At 51.8% G+C, this 25,049-nt stretch overlaps 2 protein-coding genes across 5 annotated transcripts in view; one reads left to right on the plus strand and one right to left on the minus strand.

Moving 5' to 3' along the window:
• The window catches only part of LOC144784035 (GTPase IMAP family member 9-like), a 290,804-nt gene that overhangs the window by 225,689 nt on the left and 40,066 nt on the right, over nt 1–25,049 (plus strand). The gene's annotated exons all lie outside the window — the stretch shown is intronic.
• On the minus strand, nt 114–12,168 carry LOC144785225 (uncharacterized). Its single transcript, XM_078664250.1, has 2 exons — nt 11,426–12,168; nt 114–4,712 (listed from the first exon to the last, which is right to left on the minus strand). The coding sequence occupies exon 2, from the start codon at nt 3,047–3,049 to the stop codon at nt 2,147–2,149; it is 903 nt and encodes a 300-aa protein (XP_078520376.1). The 5' UTR covers nt 3,050–4,712; nt 11,426–12,168; the 3' UTR covers nt 114–2,146.

Here is a 25,049-nt window from a genome sequence, read left to right on the forward strand (position 1 = left end):
AGGGTCCAGCAAGAGATTCCACCACTGGGGAAGAAGGAGTGGTACTGCACAACTCATTTCCAGGAGAACTGGGAACCAAGCTTGAGCCCTCCGCAGAGGAGTGATCAGAATCAGCTCAGACTGATAATGATTTGTGCGAGTCAGGAGCCTGGGAATCATCATGAATGGTGGAAAGGCGTAGCACAGGAGCGAGGGCCAGGTCTGCAGAAATGCATCCGTGGCCAGGGCTTCCGGATCTGGTCGCCAGCTGAAAAACAGGGGAAGCTAAGTGTTGAGATGAGATGCAAACAGGTCGATCTGACACCGGCCCCACATACGGGATAGAGAGCGGAGCATCCAAGGATGAAGCCTCCAATCGCTGAAATCCCGAAGATGTCATGAGTTCCAGTCCGCAATCAGATTGCTGCGACCGGGGAGATATTCTGCAATAACTGTGATCTTCCTTTGAAGACAAAAGTGCCAAAAATCCTTGGTGATTTCCGCCAAAATCTTGGACTTCGTCCCGCCCAACTGGTTGACATACCGCACCGCCGAAATATTGTCCATGCGGAGAAGTATGCAAAAATTGGTCTGGCGTAGAGAGAAACAACGGATCGCAAAAGATCCCGCTAGTAGTTCCAGGCAGTTTATATGGAGAGACAACTCCTCCTGAGACCACCAACCCCCCATTGACAACGGACCGTAACGGGCTCCCCAGCCCCACAGACTGGCATCGGATGCTATCACCAGCTCTGGGGAGGCTCCGAACAGGGCTCGTCCATTCCAGGACTCCATATGGTCCAACCCCCACCGCATCTCCCACCTCGCTTCCTCTGAAAGAGGGACCAGATCTGAATAGCGAAGGCCTTTTTGGAGATGACGGATCTTCAAACGTTGAAGCGCCCGGTAATGAAGAGGGCCTGGGAAGATCACCTGAATCGAGGAAGCTAACAGACCGACAATCCGAGCTATAGACCTCAACGACAAACTCTGTCTGGAAAAAAGTAAGTTCAATTCCCTCTTGATGTAACAAATCTTTTGTTTGGGCAAGAGGAGCTGACAAGAGAGGGAATTGACCTGGAAACCCAGAAATTCTATTGACTGAGACGGAAGGAAAATCGATTTCTGAGGGTTTACCAGAAAACCCAGCGACTGTAAAAGATTGATGGACCACTCCAGGTGCGTCATCAACTTTTGAGGACAATCCGCCATGATCAGAATGTCGTCCAGATAGATGATTAGACGAACACCCCGGGCTCGCAATGATTCAACGACGGGCCTCAGTAGCTTCGTGAAGCACCAAGGTGCCGACGAGAGGCTGAACGGGAGAACCTTGCACTCGACCCAAGTCCCCTGCCATTGGAATTGCAGGAACCAACGATGAGGACCGTAAATGGGAACCGATAAGTACGCATCCTTCAGGTCGAGGCGGACCATCCAGTCCCCTTCCCGAAGAAGATCTCTCAGAAGATGGATTCCTTCCATCTTGAAATGGCGATAAACCACTCCTCCGTTGAATTCTTTGAGATTGAGAACTAAACGGGATCCACCCCCCTTCTTCTGGACCAGGAAAACTGTGCTTGCGAAACCCTGTGGATGACGAGAAGTTCGCAGAATGGCCCCTTTTTGCAGAAGGGAATCGATCTCCGCTGAAATGAACTCTTGTTCTTGAAGGGAAAAAACTAGGGGAGTAGGAGGATGGGACTGATGTTGGGAACTGTAGAATTCTATCTTGTAACCCTGAACAGTCTCCAACACCCATGCATCGCTGGAGATGAGACGCCAATTTGGGAGAAAAAAATGAACCCTGCCCCCTAAGACAACCTCTGAAGCTGGGATCAATCGCACCTGAAGTGTTGGAGTCACGATGTCCTCCTTGGGAACCATTGTAGCGTCCTTTCTTGTATTGACCTCTCCCCTTATGAGAGGGACAGAAGGAGGCTCTGGTGTTGTAGCCAGAGTCTTGTCCTCCACCCCTTTGGGACTGGAATCCCCTCTGGAAATTCTGGTGAGAGCCGCGGCCGAACGATCGTCCCCTGTATCGCCCGGCCCTTGCAAAAAACGGGCGAAAGGCTCTCCTAAGAGACTCTTGTGCCTTATCCAGCCCACTAAAAGTCGCAACAAATTTTGTTAGCTCCTTTAGGAATGGTTGGCCAAATAACAAACCCTAAGCTAAGGGGCTGGATTCGGACAAGGACAGCTCCGCCAGTTTAGGATCCACCTTAAGAAGAATGGAGCGGCGACGCTCGCAGGACATTGCACAATTGGCATTCCCTAACTGGCATGTTGTCCTCTGGGACCATTCGATCAATTTGTCCGGATCCACAAGAGCTGAAGACTCTTTGGCTTGAAACCCCAGGTCCAAGATCTTCGTAAGAGGGCCTAGCAAATCCAACAGCTGATCCTGGCAGGAGCGCCATGCCCTATCATAACCCTTTTTTGGGTCTTTTGCATATTTTTTAAGATATGTGACCATAGTAGGGTCCACCTCCGGAGTGTCAGCCAAACTGTCCGCCAAGTCAGGGCGCGGACACTCAGAGCGAAGGCGAGCCCTAACACCCTTTTCAAATGGCTGACGAATATGTGCTTGAACATATTCAGCCACAGCTGGAGACGGAAGCCAAGAGGAGGAATTAGGATGTATAATATCAGAGGGCTCAAAAGTGAGAAGTTGAGGATGCGTCGGCCCATCAACAAAATCATCATGATCCGAAGAAGAAGGGTATGTGGAGTCATCAGTATCCGTCAATGGAACCTCGAAGGACAAAACATCTTTGGAGGATTTACTTCCAGAATGGTCACTGGACAAAGCCTTTGCCAATTTTTTTAAATCGGACTTATGACGATTGTGGGGAGACTTTGAAGAGGAAGCGCGCAATGACGCGGAAGGCAACCAACCCTGTTGCATGGCGTATTGAGAGAGGTGGCGCTTCAATGGAGTTATTGCGCGAACCAGTGCTTTATTCACAGAGTGTTGGACGCCCTGGTCCAGAGCATCAACTAAATCCTGCTCCATGGAACCAGAAGCATCTTCCTCATAGTAATCATCTTCCTCATAGTACTCTTCCATCTTTACACCAAGTGTATCAATCAATGCCCACTAGAGGAAGGAAGTATAGATTGCCGAAGGCAAAATCAGGGGGAGTGGCTCAAGGCCCAAAAGCAAGCCAGATGTGACAGGAATGAACCTGACTGAAAGAAAAGTAAATTGAAAGTGGAGGGAGGGCTTGCTTAAAACAGCCACTCTAAGCAAAGCCTATGAAGATTGTGCTGCCCAAAAGTGTATTTTTTTTATAAATTTGGGGCGTAAATGGGGACAACACAAGCAGGCTGGTGGGCAGTCGCGCTGAGAAAGCGGCGTTTTCTGTGAGAAGTCCGTAAAAACGGACATAAACATCCAAAATGTCCGCCGCGCAGGCACGGAATGGCCGTCTGCCGATTCAAACACAAAGAAAGGACTACGAGATAAGATTCGTAGTCCTTTCAGTCCCCCAAACTCCCGCTCCACACAAAAGACAGATACGGGCGCACAGCACCCGACTGGAGGGAGGTGCACACACACTCCCGCTATGCACCGCTGATGAAACAAAGCGGATGTGAAAGTGGGACACAGACGCGAGCAGCACGAACGGGGCAGCCTGAAAAAGACGCCAAAATGCAGCATGCACACAGCGCTGACAAAGCAGCAGACAAGCGGATGCAAGAGGCAAGCAAACTAGCATATAAAGAACGAGAGTAAAGTAATAAGCACATTGCAATAAAACATGAGGCACTTAACTGGCTGCGGAGCAGCAAAGAAAGAGGAGTTGGTATTCTCCATGGGACTTTTTATACTAAGGACTCTATGATCTGTCATGTGAAACCCAAATACTCATGGGTATTGTAGTTTGTTTTTTCCATACTGTTTTATGATTAGCTGCTGAGCATTTCTATTAAAATAAATGAGAAACCATAATCGGACCCTCCGGTCCTGATATAGAGTTTGGTGGGACTCCCTGCTCCTTGGGTGCTCCTCTTAATCAGTTGTTGTGTCCCGTGGTACCATTGGAGTATTGTCATGTTACTGGCTACCCTCTTTCTATGACAATGAAGCCAGTGCTGGTTGCAAGAGAGCCAGCACCTGGTCCATGGCGTCCAGGCGCCACATAATCAACTCCACGTCAGATTTACGTTTTACCTGATTGGAGGGCATGCTGACTACCGGATCCTTGCCTGTATCTTGGAACCCAGGCAAATGTTAGAACCTTGAATGCAAATGTCTATGTCCAAACACAACATCTCCTCAGCTCAATAATACACGGGGGCCAGATGTATCAACGGGTTTTACCTTTTTTTGTGTTAAGGGAACATTTGTTGGTACATATGGCCTTGTTCCAGTAACTTGGCTGTAAAATAGGAAACGATCCGCAAACCTAAACCTCCGCAGTCTCTTTCCACACAGCGGTATGCATGTAACAGGTCCGTATTGTAGAAACAAGGAATGAGCACAAATAATCCGTGAAAAAATGCACCCAGCAAAACCCGACTACTTCGACCAATAATAGAGCCAACAGCGCCACCTACGGGAAAAATAAAATGAAGACATGCCCTCAAAACAAAATGCAGAGCACCGGTACGACAGATACAGCTGAGTTCACCTTGCTGTCCTTAAGGAGCATCAGCATGCTGACTTCCATTTCCCGCGCTGGTCCGGGCAAGCCCCGGCACAAAGAGCACATAAGACCCCCACCAAACTGTGGGATTGTGTATGATGTAGTCTAGTGGTTGGGGGGTGGAGCTAAGGGGAGGAGCAGGAACGGGAGGAGCTGGGGACAGGAACTAGGGCAGTCAGAGTAGGGACAGGGACGAGGCTGGAGGCTGATAACTAAAGCTCCAGTTAAAAGCATGACTAGCGTCTGTGGTTCTTTGTAGCGCGATGCTACAACTGGCGACGAGGGTGGGATCGGGCGCACCTTGTGACCTGTGCTGATCCTGCGACGCTGCACAACCCTGTCCCCTGCGGCGCAAGTGAAAAGCCCGCCTTCGCGACTGTCGCGATCGAAGCTCGCCCCTCGTGTGTGGGGGCTGGAGCGTGAAGTCCAAAACGCCCACCGGGTGCTCACCCCGGCGGCGACTGACCTGGAGCTGCTCGCCCCGCGTGTGGGGGCTGGAGCGTGGAGACTGAAGTGCCCACCGGAGTCCACCCGGCGGCAGAAGAAGCGAAGCTCGCCCTACGTGTGAGGCTCGAGCGAAAGTGCCCACCGGAGCCCACCCGGCGGCAGAAGGAGTAAAGCTCGCCCCACGTGTGAGGCTCGAGCGAAAGTGCCCACCGGAGCCCACCCGGCGGCAGAAGGAGTAAAGCTCGCCCCACGCGTGAGGCTTGAGCAAATGACCAGAAAGAACCAACCGGGAGCCCACTCCGGCGGCAAAAGAACCTCACCTGCAGCAGTGACTCTGGCGGTGGATCGCGGCTGAAAACGACAAGTGGTGAGTGGAAAATCGAAGCGCCGAGTGAATGAGTGGCTCCGGTCGAAGAAACGACTGAAATCTCGCTGAAAACGAGATTCCCAGCGGCCATTTTGAAGTCAGGCAATATTGACCAATCCCCTGCGAGGGATCATCGGCGGCCATTTTGAAGTCAGGCAAAGAGCCTGAAGCAACAAACAAGCATTGGCAAGAAGAAACAAACAAGCATTGACGAAAGCAAACAAACAAGCATTGGCAAGAAGAAACAAACAAGCACTGACTAGAGCAAATAAACAAGCATTGGCAAGAAGAAACAAACAAGCACTGACTAGAGCAAATAAACAAACATTGGCAAGAAGAAACAAACAAACGTTGACAAGTACAAAGCCACAGCAACACAACAAGCACGAGCCAACGCAAGAGGCTAAACAAATAAATAAGCACAAGCAAACACAAGAGTCGACACAAAACAAACACGAGCGAGCGCAAGAGGTGCAACAAGAAAACAAGCACGAGTGAACGCAAGAGACTGACACCGAACAAGCACGGACACCTGCCTGAGGTGCAGTAAGCTAACAAGCGTAGGCAAATACGATCAATAGGTAAAGCACATATCAAAGAGCGCAAAAGGGAGAAGGGCTGCTGGGCAGAATTGCAAAAGAATTCAGAAGAGGGCAAGACGACAAAAGACAGTCTCGGAAACCAGCACAACCTGCACTAGACTTCTCGCGTCAATGAAGTGACTGGAGGACTTGCACTAGTGTAAAGGAAAAGTCCGAACGAACAATGATGTCAAACGTGCCCAGCATCACCGAGGAGTTACAGACCACCAGCGACTAGCATGCGACGCTAAAGGGAGGGAGCCCTGTGTCTAGTACAGTGCAGCTGAGTGGTGGACATTCCAAACTCAAGAAAGCTAAGCTCTATTCACTGGTGCATACTGTGATAGTCGCAAAGATTATCAACGTCCAAGCAAATTGACCGGACCAAAGACCCCGACTAAAGAGAGACTGCTAGGAAGACGAGAAGCACAGTGAACAACTCCGTGCCCCGAGAGGACAATAGGTCAGAATCCTCCTCTCATGGCGGGGGAAGGAGTAGCACAACGGGCCAACCCCTGCATTAAAACACCACCCCCAGGGATGCAGTATGATACTTGGAGTCTGTGTCTCCAACGGAACCAATGGCTGGCAACATTGGGTGACTTTCTGGACGCCAATGGTGAACAAAGAGAGAGAAAATGTCTAATGCTACTCCTCCATCTGGTGGGTCCTGAGGGCCGATGTCCAATCAGAACATTTTCCAAAAAAGACACAGAAATCTATGAAAGACTCCAAGAGAAGCTGGGTGCCCATCTCTCCGCACAAGCAGACGTAGACCATGATCGCATCGTTTTCAACACAGCTCGGCAGGAACCAGGCGAACCATTGCCAACTTTCATCATTCGGTTGCAAACACTGGTACGAGGCTGCCATTTCAACACCTTCACGGATGAGGACGCAATTCGTCTCCGGATAAGTGAAGGCTGCGCAAACCCTGACACAAAGCACAAGATCCTGCGAGAGCATTGGTCGTTAGAAGAAATCATTAGGAAGGCCGAAATGGGAATGCACATCAAGGCAAGTGACAAATCAAAGGACCTAGCTCTGAAGGCAAAATGTCAAGATGCCTGGACAGACAAAACTCGGACAACCAACAAAACAAACAGGAGAGAGAGGGAAGACAGACCAGTGAAGAGACAACGGGAGAGACAAAGTGACAAGGGAAGCGACAAGGAGTACTCCAATTTTCATCTGGAAAAGATCAACGACAATAACACTACCACCCTTCTGGACAATCTCGCCAATCTCGGACTCACACAACTTGTTAACACCCCCACACACTATGCAGGACACACACTAGACCCTATCTTCACTTCCAGCAAGCATATCTCCTTCACTCATACCACACCCCTCCACTGGACGGACCACAGCTGCATCCACTTTATTTACAATAAGACCTCGATCCACAACCACCCTCAACCAACTCTGCGAAGAAATTGGAACAAAATCGTCATCGACCAGATCTCAACATCGCTTCTTCAAAAACCCCCTGCCTATTCAACGAACCCTAACCAAGCCGCCATCAACCTCACACAATGGCTAACCCGAACCGCCGACAAATTAGCACCCTTGAAAAAACATCAAATCAAGCAAGGAAGCAAGAACGCCCCCTGGTTCAACTATGACCTTAAGAAATCCAAGAAGCTCTGCCGTTCCCTGGAGAAAACTTGGAAAACAGACCCGAACACTATCACCCAAGCCGCCTTCAAAAACGCCACCCGCAAACACCACCAACTAATACGGACTGCCAAGAAATCAGCACTCAAAGACCGACTAGACAACAACGCCCACAACAGTAAGGAACTTTTCAACATCATCAAAGAATTCACCAACCCCACCGCCAGCTCTAACGACATCACCCCCTCTCAAGTCCTCTGCGACTCCCTTGCCTCATTCTTTCATGACAAAATCGCCGACATCCATAACAGCTTCGACAGTCAACCTACAAACCAGTCCACCCCACTCACCTCCGAACCGTTACCTCCTCCGAATATCCTTTTCGAATGGAACCCATTCACCACAGAAGAGACCATTCGCCTGATGAACTCCATCCACTCAGGTTCCCCTACAGACCCATGTCCCCATCATATCTTCAACAAAGCAAACTCCATCATCGCACCCCAACTCCGAGATGTCATCAACTGCTCCCTTAACTCCGCCACATTTCCAGATAGCTCGAAACACGCCGAACTCAGCGCCCTTCTGAAGAAACCCACAGCTGACCCCACCGAACTCAAAAACTACCGCCCCATCTCGCTCCTCCCATTCCCTGCCAAAGTCATTGAGAAAGCCATTAACAATCAGCTCGCCACCTTCCTCGAAACCAACAAATCACTCGACCCCTCACAGTCTGGCTTCCGAGCCAAACACAGCACCGAGACCGCCCTCATCGCAGCAACAGACGACATTCGAACACTACTGAACAACGGAGACACAGTCGCCCTTATCCTCCTTGACCTCTCCGCAGCCTTCAACACAGTCTGCCACAGCACCCTGATACAACGCCTCAGAAACATCGGAATTCAAGGAAAAGCATTGGACTGGATCATTTCGTTCCTCGCTGGAAGAACTCAGAGAGTCCGCCTCCCCCCTTTTAAGTCAGAGGCCACCGAAGTCATCTGCGGCGTCCCGCAAGGATCATCACTCAGCCCCACCCTCTTCAACGTCTACATGAGCCCCCTCGCAACCATCGCACGTCAACACAACCTCAACATCATTTCCTACGCTGATGACACTCAGCTGATCCTCTCACTCACCAAAGACCCAACCACCGCCAAAACCAACCTACACGAAGGGATGAAAGAAGTAGCCGAGTGGATGAAGCAAAGCCGTCTGAAACTGAACTCGAACAAAACCAAAGTCCTCATCTTAGGCTCATCCCCTTCCGCCTGGGACAACTCTTGGTGGCCAACGGACCTAGGAAAAGCCCCCATACCGACGGACCACGCACGGAACCTGGGCATCATCCTGGACTCCTCACTCTCGATGACCAGACAAGTCAACGCCGTCTCATCCTCATGCTTCAACATCCTACGCATGCTCAAAAAAACATTTCACTGGATCCCCACCGAAACAAGAAAAATGGTCACCCACGCACTGGTTACAAGCCGCCTGGACTACGGAAACACCCTTTACGCCGGTTCCACCGCAAAACTACAGAAAAAACTCCAACGCATCCAAAATGCTTCAGCCAGACTCATACTAGACATCCCCCGCACAGACCACATTTCCGCTCACCTGAAAGACCTTCACTGGCTCCCCGTCAACAAGAGAATAACGTTTCGTCTCCTCACCCACGCACACAAAGCCCTTTACGAACTTGGACCCGATTGCCTCAACACGCGCCTTTCCTTTTACACCCCCACCCGCCAGCTGCGTTCGTCCAACCAAGCCCTCGCCGCTGTACCGCGCATCCACAAAGCCACCATGGGAGGAAGATCCTTCTCCTACTTAGCGGCCAAGACCTGGAATTCCCTTCCCATCCACCTCCGCCTTACTCAAAACCACCTAGCCTTCAGAAAACAACTTAAAACATGGATATTCGATAAATAAACCCCCCCTCCCTCTTCCTCAAGCGCCTTGAGACCCTATGGGTATGTAGTGCGCTATATAAATTCTGACTTGACTTGACTTGACTTGACTCCGAGTCAACCAGTCAAAGGACAACCCCAAGGAGTTCTTCACCCTCAAGATGTCATTCAAAGTCTGACGAGGAGGGAGCGTCAAGTGAGACAGATCGCACTCCTGGACAAGATGGCAACCTGCACAACAGGAGGGTAAGGAAGACAAACTATAGAAGAAGAGATCAAAATGGTCAACACTGGAAATCGGCGCAGGAACACTCTTCGTCACACTCTTCGTCAAGTTATGAAGATGAGTCCGAGGGAACATCCAGCAGGAGAACACATCACACCCGGACCATAGGTGTCCGCGCACCAAACAAAGGGGAAGAAGAAACATGTTGCATAAGACGAACTGATCCTCCCCAACAACGGACAGGAAAAGACCAACGCATCAATGGCACCTGTGCCAATGAAGAAACTGAGAAGAAGTCGTTGACATTGTGTGAGAAGGGCAAAGATAAAAAACCTCGAGATCACACACAAAGAACAAGCACGTGGTTGTTGAACAACTTCTCAAATGAGACAACATCAAAGACAAGTCGACAAAGGCGCCCGAAGGAGTGTCTCAAAGACAACCCTGAGTTAAAGAACAACGTGTTATGGCCTACTCATTTCAGAAATCCATTACTCGATACACTCTCAATCAAACATTCTAAAGAGAATATGGCTAGGAACTCCTCTGACTCAGAGAGCGCGTCTGTCCGATCCGGGAGGTCGACAAAAGACTTCTCTGTCTCAGAAAGCATGTCTGTCCAATCCCTTGAGTCGACCGAGTCATGGTCCCGACAACAGCCATGGCATCAACCACCCGAACGCACCGAGGAACCAAAGGACATTCTTCCCGTCAAGAGCAACATGTCCCACACCAAGGTCTCCGAATACTCAGTCACTCCACAAGACAACCTGTCCTGTCAGTCACAAGTATATCCAGACATAGATCATACACCGTCACCTCTGAAGGGGTCCGCGAGACTGACTCGAAGGGCCTACAAAATGGAAACGGAGATAGTGGACCTTAGTCATCGTATGGGACGGGACCGGCCAGTCACTCTGCAAGGAAAGCCGGACGTGTCAGTTGAGAGAGATCCTCATCGGATGAGAGAGAGACATGCAAATGCACAGATAGCCCAAGAGTTCGCCAGACAACCCGAGGCCGCGAATAAGGTACTGAACCGAACCAAGACAATCTCCTCAGATACTACCGTACTGTCTGGTACACATGACCCTGAACTGGAGGGCAGTGTTGCCCTCGACCGGACAAGACAAAAGGAAGTAAAAGTAGATGCGGGTGCTCGGGAGAGAACAAGAACATTATCCACTCATGGAAGAGATCGAGCATGTGAGCCAACAGCAGTTTCCCCACAAGAAGGAAACATGTTGACTGCGGGATGTGAGAATAAACAGTTCACACGCAACGTCGTCAAGGATGCCCTGATTAGGAAAACGGAAAGTTTGACCAAAGCCAAGCCCACCACTGATGCGACACTACTGAGGCTTGAAGGACAGGCCGTCCGCCGACCCGTGTGGTGGATTGAAGAAGTGAGAACACTGTGGAAATTAGGTTCATTTTGTTAAGAAAGGGGGAGAGGTGGGATTGTGTATGATGTAGTCTAGTGGTTGGGGGTGGAGCTAAGGGGAGGAGCAGGAACGGGAGAAGCTGGGGACAGGAACTAGGGCAGTCAGAGTAGGGACAGGGACGAGGCTGGAGGCTGATAAATAAAGCTCCAGTTAAAAGCATGACTAGCATCTGTGGTTCTTTGTAGCACGATGCTACACAAACCTCTATTTCCGCCTTACCTTGTATGGAGTGCAACTCCCGAATGAAGTCCTGAATGACTGCAAATGGTGAGGTCAATAAACCTCTTTTCAGAGACTCCCTGAGGCTGCTAACAGCCACTGCTGCCCAAGGCCAGGGAAAGCTTGGGTTGTTAACACTGGGTGACCGGAATTTTAAAGCCAAAAACCGGGACGTTTCACAAAAATAGAAGAAGGACTACAACTTTACTTCAAGCAAGCGCAAGAATGACAGCGCTCCTCAGCAGAGAATTACAGAACAGGCCGTAAGATCCGTCCGCAGAAATGTTTCCGGGGGGGGGGGCAACATTTTAACTTCATCACCATCCTCCAACATGATTTAGCACAAGTATTAAATACATTTAAAAAAAATCTAATAAGACAAAGAGCTTAAATTAACAAAGAGACCCATAGGGGGACGAGAAAAATCTTGTGAGGCGCCACAGCAGATGACCTGGGACTACAATAAAACAGAGGGGAAAACAAAAAATGGCCAGAAAAAAACAAAAAAATTCTAAATCAGGTTGATGTGGTTCTAGAGCATGGGTACTCACAAACTTTCTCTTGGGGCCAAATTGACAGTGTGGTTTGTGGCCGAGGGCTGCACCGGTGGGGGCTGGGGCGGTGGGGGAGAGGGTGGGGCTAGAGCAACAAAAAAACTATTTTCATGAGGTTGAACACATGCCCCGGCAGCGGACGCGTTCGTCCACTGAGCCACCAGACCCGACATACACACATCTTTCTTTCTCTCTCGCTCGCTCTCTCTCTCTCTCTCTCTCGCTCTCTCTCCCTCTATCTCCCTCCCTCTCCCTCTGTCTACCTTCCTCTGTCACCCTCCTCCCTCTGTCTGTCTTCCTCTGCCTCCCTCAGTCTGTCTCCATCTGTCTCTCCCTCTGTCTGTCTCCCCCTGTCTGTCTCCCCTTTGTCTCCCTCCCTCTGTCACCCTCTGTCTGTCACCCTCTGTCACCTCACCCCAGCTTTCCAGGCACACACACAGCCTCACCCCAGTACTTCACAGGTCTTTAAAAGACTTTAATGAGGCTTTGTTGTGAATCACCATGCTCCCATAGAGCAGAGTGTCTGGCCGCGCTGCTGCAGCGGTGTTTGCTGACACATGAAGGATGTCTGCAAGGCACGTTAAAGGCAGACGGCCCATTGTCATTCTTTATGTGATGATCAGCAGCCGACAGAATGACAATGGGCCTGTCCACAGTCTGCTCGAGGTCGGGGAGGGGCTCTGCAGCCTCTAGACTTCAAAGAGAAGTGCGAGAGGCCCCAAGTGAGAGAACGTTTTAACTCCTGGGGCTTCTCGCAGGGGAACAGCACAGCCTGCTGTAATTGTGAAAATTAAGGGGACCATAGGCATTCGTAAAAGAAATGTTGACGGCCTCCGTGTGCGCTGCCTGAGTGATAATACCACATTGTCACTGGTCCAGCACCGGACAGACTGGCGGTCACCCCCTTGCCCCCCCCCCCCCCGTGGACGCCCATGGTAAGAGCATACAAAAAATTCAACTTTTAAACTCAGTAGCTTGCCTGTTAATTAAACTGCTTTCTTGAAACAACTGCAGACTGTCCCTGCTTTGTAAATCATAAGAAAGCACCTCTCTCCGTTTTCAGTTGACCCTCTAAAAACCGGGACATGAGCTAAATTTCTTTAACTCTGCCAGGACAGCTGGTGAAAAACAGGGACCGTCCTGGCAAATCCAGGACGCAAGGCCACCCTAGTTAACAAGCAAGGGCGTCTCAGGCAGGGGCTACAGCTGTTATCGGGTGATCCATGATTCCCAGAAGCAAAAGGCACAAAACAGCTCAAAAAGTAAAGTCCTTCTGGTGTCCCAAAGGCAGGAAGGCTTAAGAATGCAGGTGCTTAAATTGTCGTCAGGGGCATGTTGTGTAGCTCCAATGACGTAACTGGTGTGCAGGCTTGTTTAAAGACCAAAAGGTTATAGGAGTCTTGTGTAAATCCCCCTTTTGAATGTTAAAATTTAGTTTGACCCCCGGACCACGTGAGCCAAGGTAATAAAGGAGGGAGGGTTAAGCTCAGTGTGGTCAAGAAGAGACCCGCTGCAGCGTGACACTGATGAAATCAACCTATGTCTCTTAACCCCTGCATTGTGCCCAAACTCCAGATTATGTACCCATCTGTCTGGGAACCTGCCTTGGTCCCCCGAATGAACAAGCCACCACCATTTGGTATCTTAGTGGTCAATGTTGGCCGCAGTTTTTATTCAATCATACATGCATATACTGTCTGTCATACGTTATATGTGATTGCCATACAAGACTATTTGTGAACTGTCATGCATGGTCATACAATATCAGTCTCTGTTTGCTGATTAATTCCATTGTCCATTCGCCTTTGGACTAGTAGTTTGTTCGTTATTTCCTTTGGGTTGTCTCTGCGCTTCCTTTGCGCGGGGGTAGCTTCCTTCTTGGAGTTAGGACCATACTCGCTACCTTGTTAGGTTCTGTTGTGCCCTGCAAACCAGCAGGGGATGGGCAGCGAGTGCCGGCTCCGTTAGCTACCCCCTTTTCTCTTTGTCTGGCCCCTCACCCTTCCATCCGGCATCCCAGTGTGAGGGTGCCAATTCTTTCACACCGCCCGTCGGTGTGTCTCCGTAGCAACCATTGTCTCCTTATTTTCCACCACACCGCCAGGGAGGCTTACGTCTTCCTGCGGCTCCCACCCCTCATCCGAAAAAAGGTGTCTCTCTCTTTTTTTTTTTTTTTTTACTTGCAGCATGCCAGTGCCATTGCGCCCCACAGGTTGCTCCACAACACCTCCATGCCTTCTTCAGACAGGTGGACTCCGTCATCTGCGTGGAGCTCCGCGCGACCCGGGTGGATGAGCCCGTGCCTCACACTCTCCATACCGTTGACCTTGCAGAATTTGCTAGCGGCTATGTTCAGCTTTCCCCTGGAATTCGCCACCGCTCTCCTTGATCTGCCCCACGTCATTCCTGCCTACTGATCAGTTCCAACCATATGACGGCCGTATCCCCGATTGACCTGGCCGTCTCCGTGAGATCCCTCTGGATGTCATGGAGGAGCGCCTTCCTTCCCCTGCGCACTAGGTCATTCCCCCCAGGTGGATGATCAAGATGTCGGGGAGCCAGGGAGTGTCTGACCGAACTTTCTCCAGTGCCGCCGGTAGCTGGTCCCATCTCATCCCTGGCCTGCCCAACCACCGAATGCACGTGTCCACTGGCTGTCCCTCCTGCTTGCATCCTCGCTGTTGCCAACACGACTGCATTCTGGACACGAAAGAATGGCCCACCACTAACACCAGTCCCGGTCTCTTTCCTGCTGGATTAATGGTTACATTGTCAGTTCCCTGTTGACCCCCACTTACACGGGGAGGGGTGGTGCCACCGCCCCCCCCCCCCAGGCATGTGCTTAGATTTCACAGCAAATGGGGCCTAAGGTATGCCTGAAACGCGCAGGACAGCCACCTACCCACTGCTTTTATCCCTGCTTCTGACATCTCGTGTTGAGCAGCTGATTGATGTGGCAGCCCCGATCCTGAAAGAGTGTGACCCAAAAGATGCAGGAGGGAGACCAGCCTTGCTTAGGGCCAGACGCATCACTGTGTGAATTGGAATTTGCTTAGGTGGCTGCTGTCCTTGTGTCTGAAAATTGGCCCCTCCCCCACTGGTCAGATTGCCAGAAATACCTGAAGGCAACATACCGCACAATACCTCCGGTCTTCAATGCAATGCAGCAGTATTGTGTTCCCTGCCCCCGGCCTGGTTGGTTTTTGAGCGCTGCAGCCGGATCTCCCCTTGGGCCCCCCCTGGAGTTACGTCCCTTGCCTGTAGGCAGTCTTCCGCGGGCCCCCCTTTTTCGGGGCCACAAGCTCGCTAATGCGGAACGCCCCGAAAAATGCTGTGGCAAAGGCTGCTCTGAACAGGCTGAGCTCAAATGCGTCCCTTGTGACGCTGTCCAGGTCCTCCAGCAGGCGCGCTAGCTTTGAAAAATCTATTGGCCGTCTGCTGTCCCTTCTCACTCCCTCAGCGCGCCTCCAGCCCTTCATGGCTGCCTTGACGTAGTGTGATGCCGCTGGGTCGTGCCCTGCTGTTAACTTAGTGAAGTGTGTTACTGCTGTTAGGTGTGCCTGGGCCCAGGATCTAGATTTCTTACCGTTGTAGGTCCACAGTATGAACTTCTCCACTGCCCTGCCCGTTGCACCCGCATTGTCCAGGCTCTGTATGTCCCCTATCTGCATCACCGTGTCCACATACTTCCTGTAGCGTTTTGCTGCATTGGGGGCTAGGGCTTGGTTCAGCAGCACAGCCAGGTCTACCCCGCCAGGTCCCACAGGTGCGCCGGGAAAGGGGTCATGTCCTGATCTGCTCCCGGAGCCAGCTGCCTGAATCTGTCCATCTGTGCTCTTGACAGGGCGTCCGCCAGCTCGTTCTCCACCCCTGGTACATGTCGTGCCCTCAGGTCTATGTTGCCCTCCAACTGCAATTTAACCAGGTGGCGCATTAGTGTCAGTATCTCGGGGCACCTAGCTGACCCTTTGTTGATGGTTTGTACCACCCCCTTGTTGTCGGACCAGATTGTGAGTTTCATGTTGCCCAGCTCTTGCCTCCAAATAGACAGTGCTACCACGATGGGGAATGTTATGTTCCCGGTCCTGCCTGACCTGTGCCATCTGTCTGGCCATTGCCCCCTGCACCATTTACTGCCCAGGATGGCCCCAAAGCCATGGCTGCCAGCGGAGTCAGTGAACAGCGCAATCTGCCTGCAAGTCACCCATCCTTCCCTCCAGATGAGAATCCCGTTGAAACTTGTCAAAAATGAGTCCCACATCTGTAGGTCTTGCTTCACGCCTGCTCCCAACCTAACATGGTGGTGTTTGCGTGTCATGCCTGATGTCAGCTGGGTCAGCCGCCTAGCGAAAACCCTGCCTGCCGGGATAACCCTTGCTGCGAAATTAAGCTTGCCTATCAGCCCTTGGACCTCCCTGGGTGTCGCTTTCTCTCGCCCACAGAAATTCCTGATGTCGTCCCTGAATTCTTCCACTTTCTCCACAGGCAGCCTGGAGGTGCCTGCTAAAGAGTCCAGCTCTATCCCCAGGAACGTAATTGTTGTTGCTGGGCCCACTGTCTTCTCTGCTGCTAGCGGGATACCCAGCTCCTTGGCTAATGCTTGGAATGCTGCTAGAGTCCGGCAGCATTCGTCGGTTGCGGCCGGGCCTGTGAACAGGAAGTCATCTAGGTAATGGAGCTTCCCCCCTTCTCGGTGCCTGGCGTGCAGGGCCCACTCCAGGAAAGTGCTGAATGTCTCAAAATACGCACAGGATACTGATTAACCCATGGGCATGGCTTTATCAAAATAGTGCTCCCCCTCCCATTGAAAACCTAAGAGGTGGAAACTGTCTGGGTGTACCGGCAGAAGGCGGAATGCAGATTCTATGTCTGCTTTAGCCATAAGGGCCCCGTGGCCTGATGCCCGTACTAGGTCAATGGTGTCGTCCACCGTTGCGTAACCTACTGTGCAGGCCTCGGCGCGGATCCCGTCGTTAATGGATGACCCTTCGGGGAAGGACAGGTGGTGAATTAACCTATATTGGCCCGGCTCCTTCTTTGGAACCACCCCCAATGGCGAGACCACCAACTCTGCCTGCATGTGCTGAGGTAAGGGGCCCTCTATCCTGCCTAATGCTTTTTCCATTTGCAACTTCTTGGTGACCACCCCGGGATGTAAGAGGGCAGATTTTAGGTTCTTTGCCCCGCCTAGCGATGGGGAACCCCTGAATCGGATAACAAACCCTTGCTCAAAACCATTTACTAGTAGAGCAGCGTCAGTCTTGTTGTGGTACATGTTCGCAAGCCTGCGTAACCGCTTTGTGTTAATAGGTGACTTGGCAAGGCTGTACTGTTGGAAACCCCCCAGACTCCCTTTGTGCTCCGCTGTCACCTTACTGCTTCTTCTTTCTCTCTTTTTTGTCTCTCACATGGTCGCCTTTGCGTTTGCACCCTGATGCTGGGTGCCCTCCCCCACAACTGGAACAAATGTCTAGGAACTTGCAAGAAGACCCCCATGAGCAGTCGTTGGCCTCATACTTCCAGCATATGCCCCCCCCCCTGCGGTGGCGGGGCCTTCCATGAGTTGTGTGTTCTGCTTTTTTGAAAAGTTCTACCTTTTCCCTTTTGAAAGGGGGGGCGAAAGGACTGCTCACTCCGCCCCGCCCAAGACTTGGTCTCCCTAGCGATCATCATCTTATGGATAAAGCCCGACACATCCTCCTCATTCCATCCCATCTCTGGATGGGTCTGCATCTTTAGGCGGAAGCCTTTATCGTACTCTAGACATGCGTCCCCAGGGAATTGCCTCTGCGCATTGTGTATGTTAGATTCATAAAGCCATAGGTCTGCTGCGCAGCGCGGGAACTTCTCAACAATTATGCAGGCCATGATCCTAAAAGCGTCTAGCCAATTGTCAAAATTCCGTTCCTTCCTCTCTCTCCTCCTTTCCCTTCTTGTCACAGACTGTCAGGTCTAGCCCGTCCAACTGGATCTCCAATAAGGTAAAAATGTCTATAAATTATTTTTTCCAAATTCTCTCCTTGACTGACAATGATATCAGACTTGCTAGCCCTGTGGCCCTGGTGGTCAATGATGCAGGGCCAAGGGAGGGGCGCGCGTATGGCTCTTGTGCCGGGGGGCATTGAGTGGGCCGCCCCATCCTGCCACTGTTGACCCCACACCCCCTTGCGCCCCTGGCATGCCCTGCCCCCTCAATTGTGCTTGTCGTGCCCACCCCGGGTCTATCAGGTGCCACGGCAGCGCGGAACATTCCCCTTGTGCTGGGTCGCTAGTGCTACCCTCCCCCTGTGTGTTCCGCCCTTGCAAGATGAGTGGTGCCATCGCTTTGATGCATTCCTGCACAATATTGTTAATATGCTCACCACTTGTTGCTGCTGTCTCCAGCCTGCCGTCTGGTCCTGCTGTCCTTGGGTTGCTCTTAGGCGGGGGGGCTTTCTTTCTCTGCTGTGTTTTCTTTGTTGCTGCCGCCTCTTTTAGTTTGGCCGGAGTTCTTCTCTGTCGTTTTCGCGCTGGCTCCTCTGGCGGCCGGTTGCTTGGCCCTTCTCCACCGTCTTGCCACAAGTGCGGCTGCAGCCACTCTGTTCCGTGCACCTCGGAGGCTGCCCGCATCTGTTTCAAAAGTTCTCCCAATTCTCTCCCATTGCTCATGGTTGCTGGGAGTGACCTAAAGCTGCTGTCCCAGGGGTGGTGTGCAGTCCTGATTACTGCACCAAGGAAGCTCCTCTTGTAGGTTTGAGGCCAAAAACTTCCCTGGCAGGGTGCAGCCGCCTGCTTGATTCACCAACGTAGCCCCTGATTTTTGCATCAAAAATCCCCGGTGGGGTGCAGCCACTTGATTAATGCACCAAGGTATCCCCTTTGATAAGTTCCAAGAAAATTCCATCGCCCACTTCCGGTTGCCCTGCTGCGCTTTTTGCTTGCGCTGGGGCGAGGAGCAGGGGAGACTGTCCGGCCGCTTTGTGGGTTTCTGGCGCTGCCTGCGGGATAACTGGCCCACCGGTAGTGCTCTACTCTGGTCCACGACCTCGCGTGCGCCGCCGCACGTGCGTCGAGGAGTTTTCCACCACCGTGCTGGAGGGTGATCAGGGGCGATCTGTTTCTGGGTGACCAGCGGTGCTCCGCTTCCCGCTACCGAGCTGGTGATCAGGGGAGGTAGGTCTTTTGCTTAGGGCGGGTTCTCAGGGGCGATCGGGGGGGGGGGTACCGTTTCCCGCTACTGTGTTGGCGGGTGATCAGCGGTGCTCCGCTTCCCGCACTTAGCGCCCGTCACGGATTGTTCCCGCTCCGTGGACTGAGCAGTCAGTCAGCTCCGGCTCCCGACCCGCGTCCTCCTTACCCCGTTCAGCCGGCAGTAATCGCTTCCCCCTGGGGCTCACCGCAGGCCTGCCGCTCGTCCAAAACCAGCCTCAAGGGGGGAGGGGGGAGGGGGGACGCAGGCAGCACGTGCTCCTGCAGCTTCGTCTTCTTGTGTCGGAGCCCCGGAAGCGGTCTCACGAGGTTTCAGTTTCCGGTCGTGGGCTGAGGTTCCTGGCTCAAGGGATTCGTCCTGCTAAACGCTTCTTCTATTGGAACGCCCCAGCTGGTCACGAGCCCAGGATTCGCAGCGCGGCGTCAAGGAGTAGCCTTCCACACAGGAGTTCGCAAAAAAGGAGGGTCTCCGTCCGGGTGCTGCTCGGGCAGCGCTTCGCCTCGCCAACACTGGTAAGCTTGACCCACAAGATTCCTTTGCCGTGCTAACGCTGCCCCCTGGTCCAAGATGCCAACTGGACCTGGGCGCGGCGCTTATATGCCCCCCACTTTGCATCCCCCGGCTAGCAGGTCTTATTCCCCATTGGGGGGTTTGTCCACCGCATGGCCCCATTGGCCGGTGGGCTAGGCGCCCACTTTGCGCTGCTAGCGGGGAGGTGGGAGGGGGTTGGCACGGCCTTTCCCGCTTCTGGGAGGGCCCTGAACTGGTTCTTCTGGGGAGGCTTGGCGCGGGTTAAGGCGCCGGCCCTCTAAGCCTCCGGCGGAGGCGGCCTCTGCGAGTGTCGTTATTTACGGGCCTCACAATAAGTGGTACTTGCCCAGAGGTGCAACTAGAGGCAAATTTTTTTTTGGGGGGTGTTAATAAATTTTTGGGGGGGGGGCTAATTCTTCCAGCAATAGGCAGAGTGGAGATGCAGGGGCTCTAAGAAGGGGTAAAAACATAACATAGACTTGTTTACAAGTAAGTGGTCTTTTAAAGACCTGTTTAGTGCTCGGGTGCGGCTGCAATAAGATGATCGCCAGCCCGGGAAGCTGTCTCAGCCCAGGATGACACACACAACGGTGGGGCTGAAGCCCTTTGATCCCAATGGGCGTTGTGCGCCTGTACTTGCCCACTTGTAAGTACCGAATCATCATTGGCTGCGACACATCAGCTGGAAGGACGGGTCATTTATGTGATTCCTGGTATGCTGTAAGCGTCTGTGTACCCTCCCAGGGTGCGTGGTGCTCGTGCTGCTCACAAACGGCGTTTCAACCCCTATGCTAACCGCTCTCAGTGTTCAGAGCCTACCCAACGTGGGTTTGCCACGGACCTTCAGCTGCTGGTATCCGTGGTCCGTCCCTTGCTGGCACGACACAGCTGCCTATTCTGATGATGGCCGGGAATCAGCCTACAGTGGGAGTGCCCTTCTGTGTGGTGAGTGCGCCCCCTGCTGGCCTGTCTCCCTCTGCATGCAGGGCTCCTTCCTCTCCACTCCAGGACCCAGTGTCTCCAGCATGCGTCCTCGCTGCTGGCCTGCTTCTCTCCCTTGTCTCCTCACACGCCACAACCGGCCACCGCTGTGACATCATCGCCCCCTTTGGGTCCGCCTAAGTTTCCCACATCGCCTACAAAAGCAGCGATTATTCAAAGGGAACAACACAAGAAATACCATAACAGTGAAAATAGAAATCAAGAAAACATGACACTATAGTAAAATCATCACCTACTGGTATAAGCCCAGCCAGTTGGAAACACAAAATAAAAACAAAACCAAAACAAAAGTAACAATAATACAATGATACGTGCATCATTCCAGTTCACCTGCTGCTTTGACTGCTGCTAGCATGCTGTAAGCTCCCTCCACCCCTGTCACCACTGAAAGAATCTATGTTTCAAGCCTTCTGGACTCCACAATCCTTGCAGGAAGTGTATTAAGGTAGTTTTCAGACACCCTGAGCCATGGCATACATACTACCCATCCAGCTATTCACTATTGAAGGTGCCCCATCTTCTCAGGCGCCCCGATGGAAGGATTGGGTAGACAGTCTGCTGGTGTTCTTTGCAGCTAGCAAGGTAGAGAATGCACAGAAAAGAGCTATGCTCCTACACTTAGGTGGCAAGGAAAATCACAGAATCTCCAAGACACTCACAGAAGCTGTCCATAAACCACACATTACCCTCATCACAGCGCTGCATGCCTACTTCAAAACAAAGGCCAACTCACTGTCCCCCTTCATCAGCCAAGCTAGCTTGAATTCAGTGGCACAGTGAGCAAGGGACCTACGTCTGGGCATACCCGTCCCACTTAGGGCGAAAAGTATAACTGCAACAAATGATGGACGGAATGCTGAATGATTCTAACATTCTCCCTTAGTCAAGCGATCTGGGGTAAATCCATTGTTCTTTTGCCCACTACGCCACCCCAATTTAGACCCAGCCATATGCAAATCAGTCTTGACCCTGTGCCTTATGGGAACAGTGAAGACCGAACTGACAAGTCAGGTCCTCCCTGGACTGGAAACAAACATCCTGGGACCGGTTTTGGGGTATGTCACCCTTCATCAGCCAAGCTAGCTTGAATCCAGTGGCACAGTGAGCAAGGGACCCACGTCTGGAAATACCCGTCCCACTTAGGGCGAAAAGTATAACTGCAACAAATGATGGACGGAATGCTGAATGATTCAAACATTCTCCCCTAGTCAAGAGATCTGGGTTAAATCCATCGTTCTTTTGCCCACTACACCACCCCAGATCTCTGTACTGGGGTGAATGTATGACATTGTTCTGCATTCTGTCCATCAATTGTTCTTTTTGCCTTTGTCACCCTGAGTGGGTATGCCAAGATGTGGGTCCCGTGCTCTCCATGCCACTGGAGTCAAACTATCCTGGCTGATGAGGGGTGAAACTCTGAAACCGGTCCTAGAATGCTAGCTTCCAGCCCAGGTAGGACCTGGCCTTTCAGTTCGAGTTGGACTGTTCCAATTGGGCGCAGGGCCAAGACTGATTTGCATATGGCTGGGTCCAAACTGGAATGGCATGGTGCGCAAAAAAACAATGGATTTAGACCCAGATCTCTGTGTTGGGGTGAACGTATGACATTGTTCTGCATTCTGTCCATCAGTTGTTCTTTTTGCAACTTTCTAAAAGTGCCATTTTCAGAATTGCAATTTAAAATCTGACTTCACCATAAATTGTGGTTTTAAAGTGTCATTCCAGACACCAAACTTGGAGGTCTAAGCTCTTCCCAATTGGAAATTATGCTTACACAATATATTAAGTCAAGTCAAGTCATAGGATTTATATAGCGCACTACATACCCAGAGGGTTTCAAGGCGCTTAGGATGGGGAGGAGGATTATTTGTCAAATATCCACGATTTTAAGCTGCTTTCTGAACGCTAGGTGATTCTGGGTGAGGCGAAGGTAAGCGGGGAGTGAGTTCCATGTTTTGGCAGCCAGGTAAGAGAAGGATCTGCCTCCCATGGTGGTCTTGTTGATGCGAGGTACAGTGGCGAAGGCTTGGTTGGAGGAGCGAAGTTGGCGGGAGGGGGAGTAGAAGGACAGTCGAGAGTTGAGGCAATCTGGTCCGATGTCGTAGAGTGATTTGTGTGCGTGGGTGAGCAGTCGGAAAGTAATCCTCTTATTGACGGGTAGCCAGTGGAGATCTTTAAGGTGACCAGAGATGTGTTCGTTGCGTGGGATGTCTAATATGAGCCTGGCTGAGGCGTTTTGGATTCGTTGTAGTTTCTTCTGGAGTTTAGCGGTGGTACCTGCGTAGAGGGTGTTTCCGTAGTCCAGTCGGCTCGTGACCAGAGCGTGGGTGACTATTTTCCTTGTTTCGGTGGGGATCCAGCGAAATGTTTTTCTGAGCATGCGAAGAATGTTAAAGCAGGAAGAGGATACGGCGTTGACTTGTCTGTTCATTGATAGTGAGGAATCCAGGATGACACCAAGGTTCCGTGCGTGGTCTGTCGGGATGGGTGCATTTCCGAGGGCTTCCGGCCACCAGGAGTTGTCCCAAGCAGAGGGGGATTTACCTAAGATGAGGACTTCTGTTTTGTCTGAATTCAGTTTCAGTCGGCTTTGTTTCATCCATTCGGCGACTTCTTTCATTCCTTCGTGAAGGTTAGTTTTGGCGGTGCTGGGGTCCTTGGTGAGAGATAGGATCAGTTGAGTGTCATCCGCGTAAGAGATGATGTTGAGGTTGTGTTGGCGGGCGATGGCCGCGAGGGGGCTCATGTATACGTTGAAGAGGGTGGGACTGAGTGAGGATCCTTGCGGTACGCCGCAGATGATTTCAGAGGCCTCGGACTTGAATGGTGGGAGGCGGACTCTCTGGGTTCTTCCGGTGAGGAACGAGGTTATCCATTCCAGTGCCTTTCCTTGGATTCCGATGTTTCTGAGGCGTTGTAAAAGGGTGCTGTGGCAGACTGTGTCGAAGGCTGCAGAGAGGTCGAGGAGGATGAGGGCGACTGTGTCTCCATTGTCCAATAGAGTTCGAATGTCGTCTGTTGCTGCGATGAGGGCGGTCTCAGTACTGTGTTTGGCTCGGAAGCCAGATTGTGAAGGGTCGAGTGAATTGTTGGCTTCGAGGAAGGCGGTGAGCTGGTTGTTGACAGCTTTTTCGATGACTTTGGCCGGGAATGGAAGAAGCGAGATGGGGCGGTAGTTTTTGAGTTCGGTGGGGTCTGCTGTTGGTTTTTTCAGAAGGGCGGTGAGTTCAGCGTGTTTCCAATCTTCTGGGAAGGTAGCGGAGTTGAAGGAACAGTTGATGACGTCTCGGAGGTGAGGAGCTATGACGGAGTCTGCTTTGTTGAAGATGTGGTGAGGGCATGGGTCTGTGGGGGATCCAGAGTGGATGGAATTCATCAGGCGGATGGTGTCCTCAGTGGAGATGGGGTTCCAGGCGTTAAGGGTGTTAACGGGGGGCAGATGGTCAGCTGATGGTAGGGTGGGCTGGCTTCCAGGTTGGTTGTCGAAGCTGTTGTGGATGTCAGCAATCTTGTTGTGGAAAAAAGAGGCTAGGGAGTCGCAGAGGGCTTGAGAGGGGGTGATGTCGTTGGAGTTGGCCGAGGGGTTGGAAAATTCCTTGACGATGTTGAAAAGTTCCTTGCTGTTGTGGGCGTTGTTGTCCAGTCGATCTTTGAATGCTGTTTTCTTGGCTATTCGGATCAGTTGGTGGTGAGTACGGATGGCGCTTTTGAAGGCGTCCTTGTTACTGGTGGATGGGTCTTTTTTCCAGGCCTTTTCACGGGAGCGGCACAGTTTCTTGGACTTCTTGAGGTCATCGTTGAACCATGAGGCCTTCTTGATGCCGAGTTTGTGTTGGCGTTTTTTCAGTGGTGCTAAGGTGTCGGCGGTGTTGGATAACCAAAGGGTGAGGTTAGATGCGGCTTCGTTGGCGTTAGAAGAGAGGGCTGGGGAGGTTTGAAGGAGCGATGTGGAGATCTGCTCCGTGGTGATTTTGTTCCAGTTTCTTTGAAGAGTTGGTTGGAGGTGGACGATGGGTTTCGGTTTGTTGTAGGTGAAGTGAACGCAGCTGTGGTCAGTCCAGAGGAGATCCGTAGTGTGGTTGAAGGAGACATGGTTGCTGGAGGTGAAGATGGGGTCGAGTGTGTGACCTGCGATGTGGGTGGGGGAAGTGACCAGTTGTTTAAGTCCGAGGTTGGCGAGGTTGTCTAAGAGGGTGGCGGTGTTGCGGTCGTTGATCTTTTCCAGGTGGAAGTTGAGGTCTCCCAGAAGGATGTAGTCTTTGGAGGGGAGCGCGTGTGGGGTGATGAAGTCCGTGATGTCTTCACTGAATTTTGCGCGGGGTCCTGG

The sequence above is a fragment of the Lissotriton helveticus genome, chromosome 10 (genome assembly GCF_964261635.1).
Source record: "Lissotriton helveticus chromosome 10, aLisHel1.1, whole genome shotgun sequence".
In the NCBI taxonomy this organism is placed as follows: domain Eukaryota; kingdom Metazoa; phylum Chordata; class Amphibia; order Caudata; family Salamandridae; genus Lissotriton; species Lissotriton helveticus.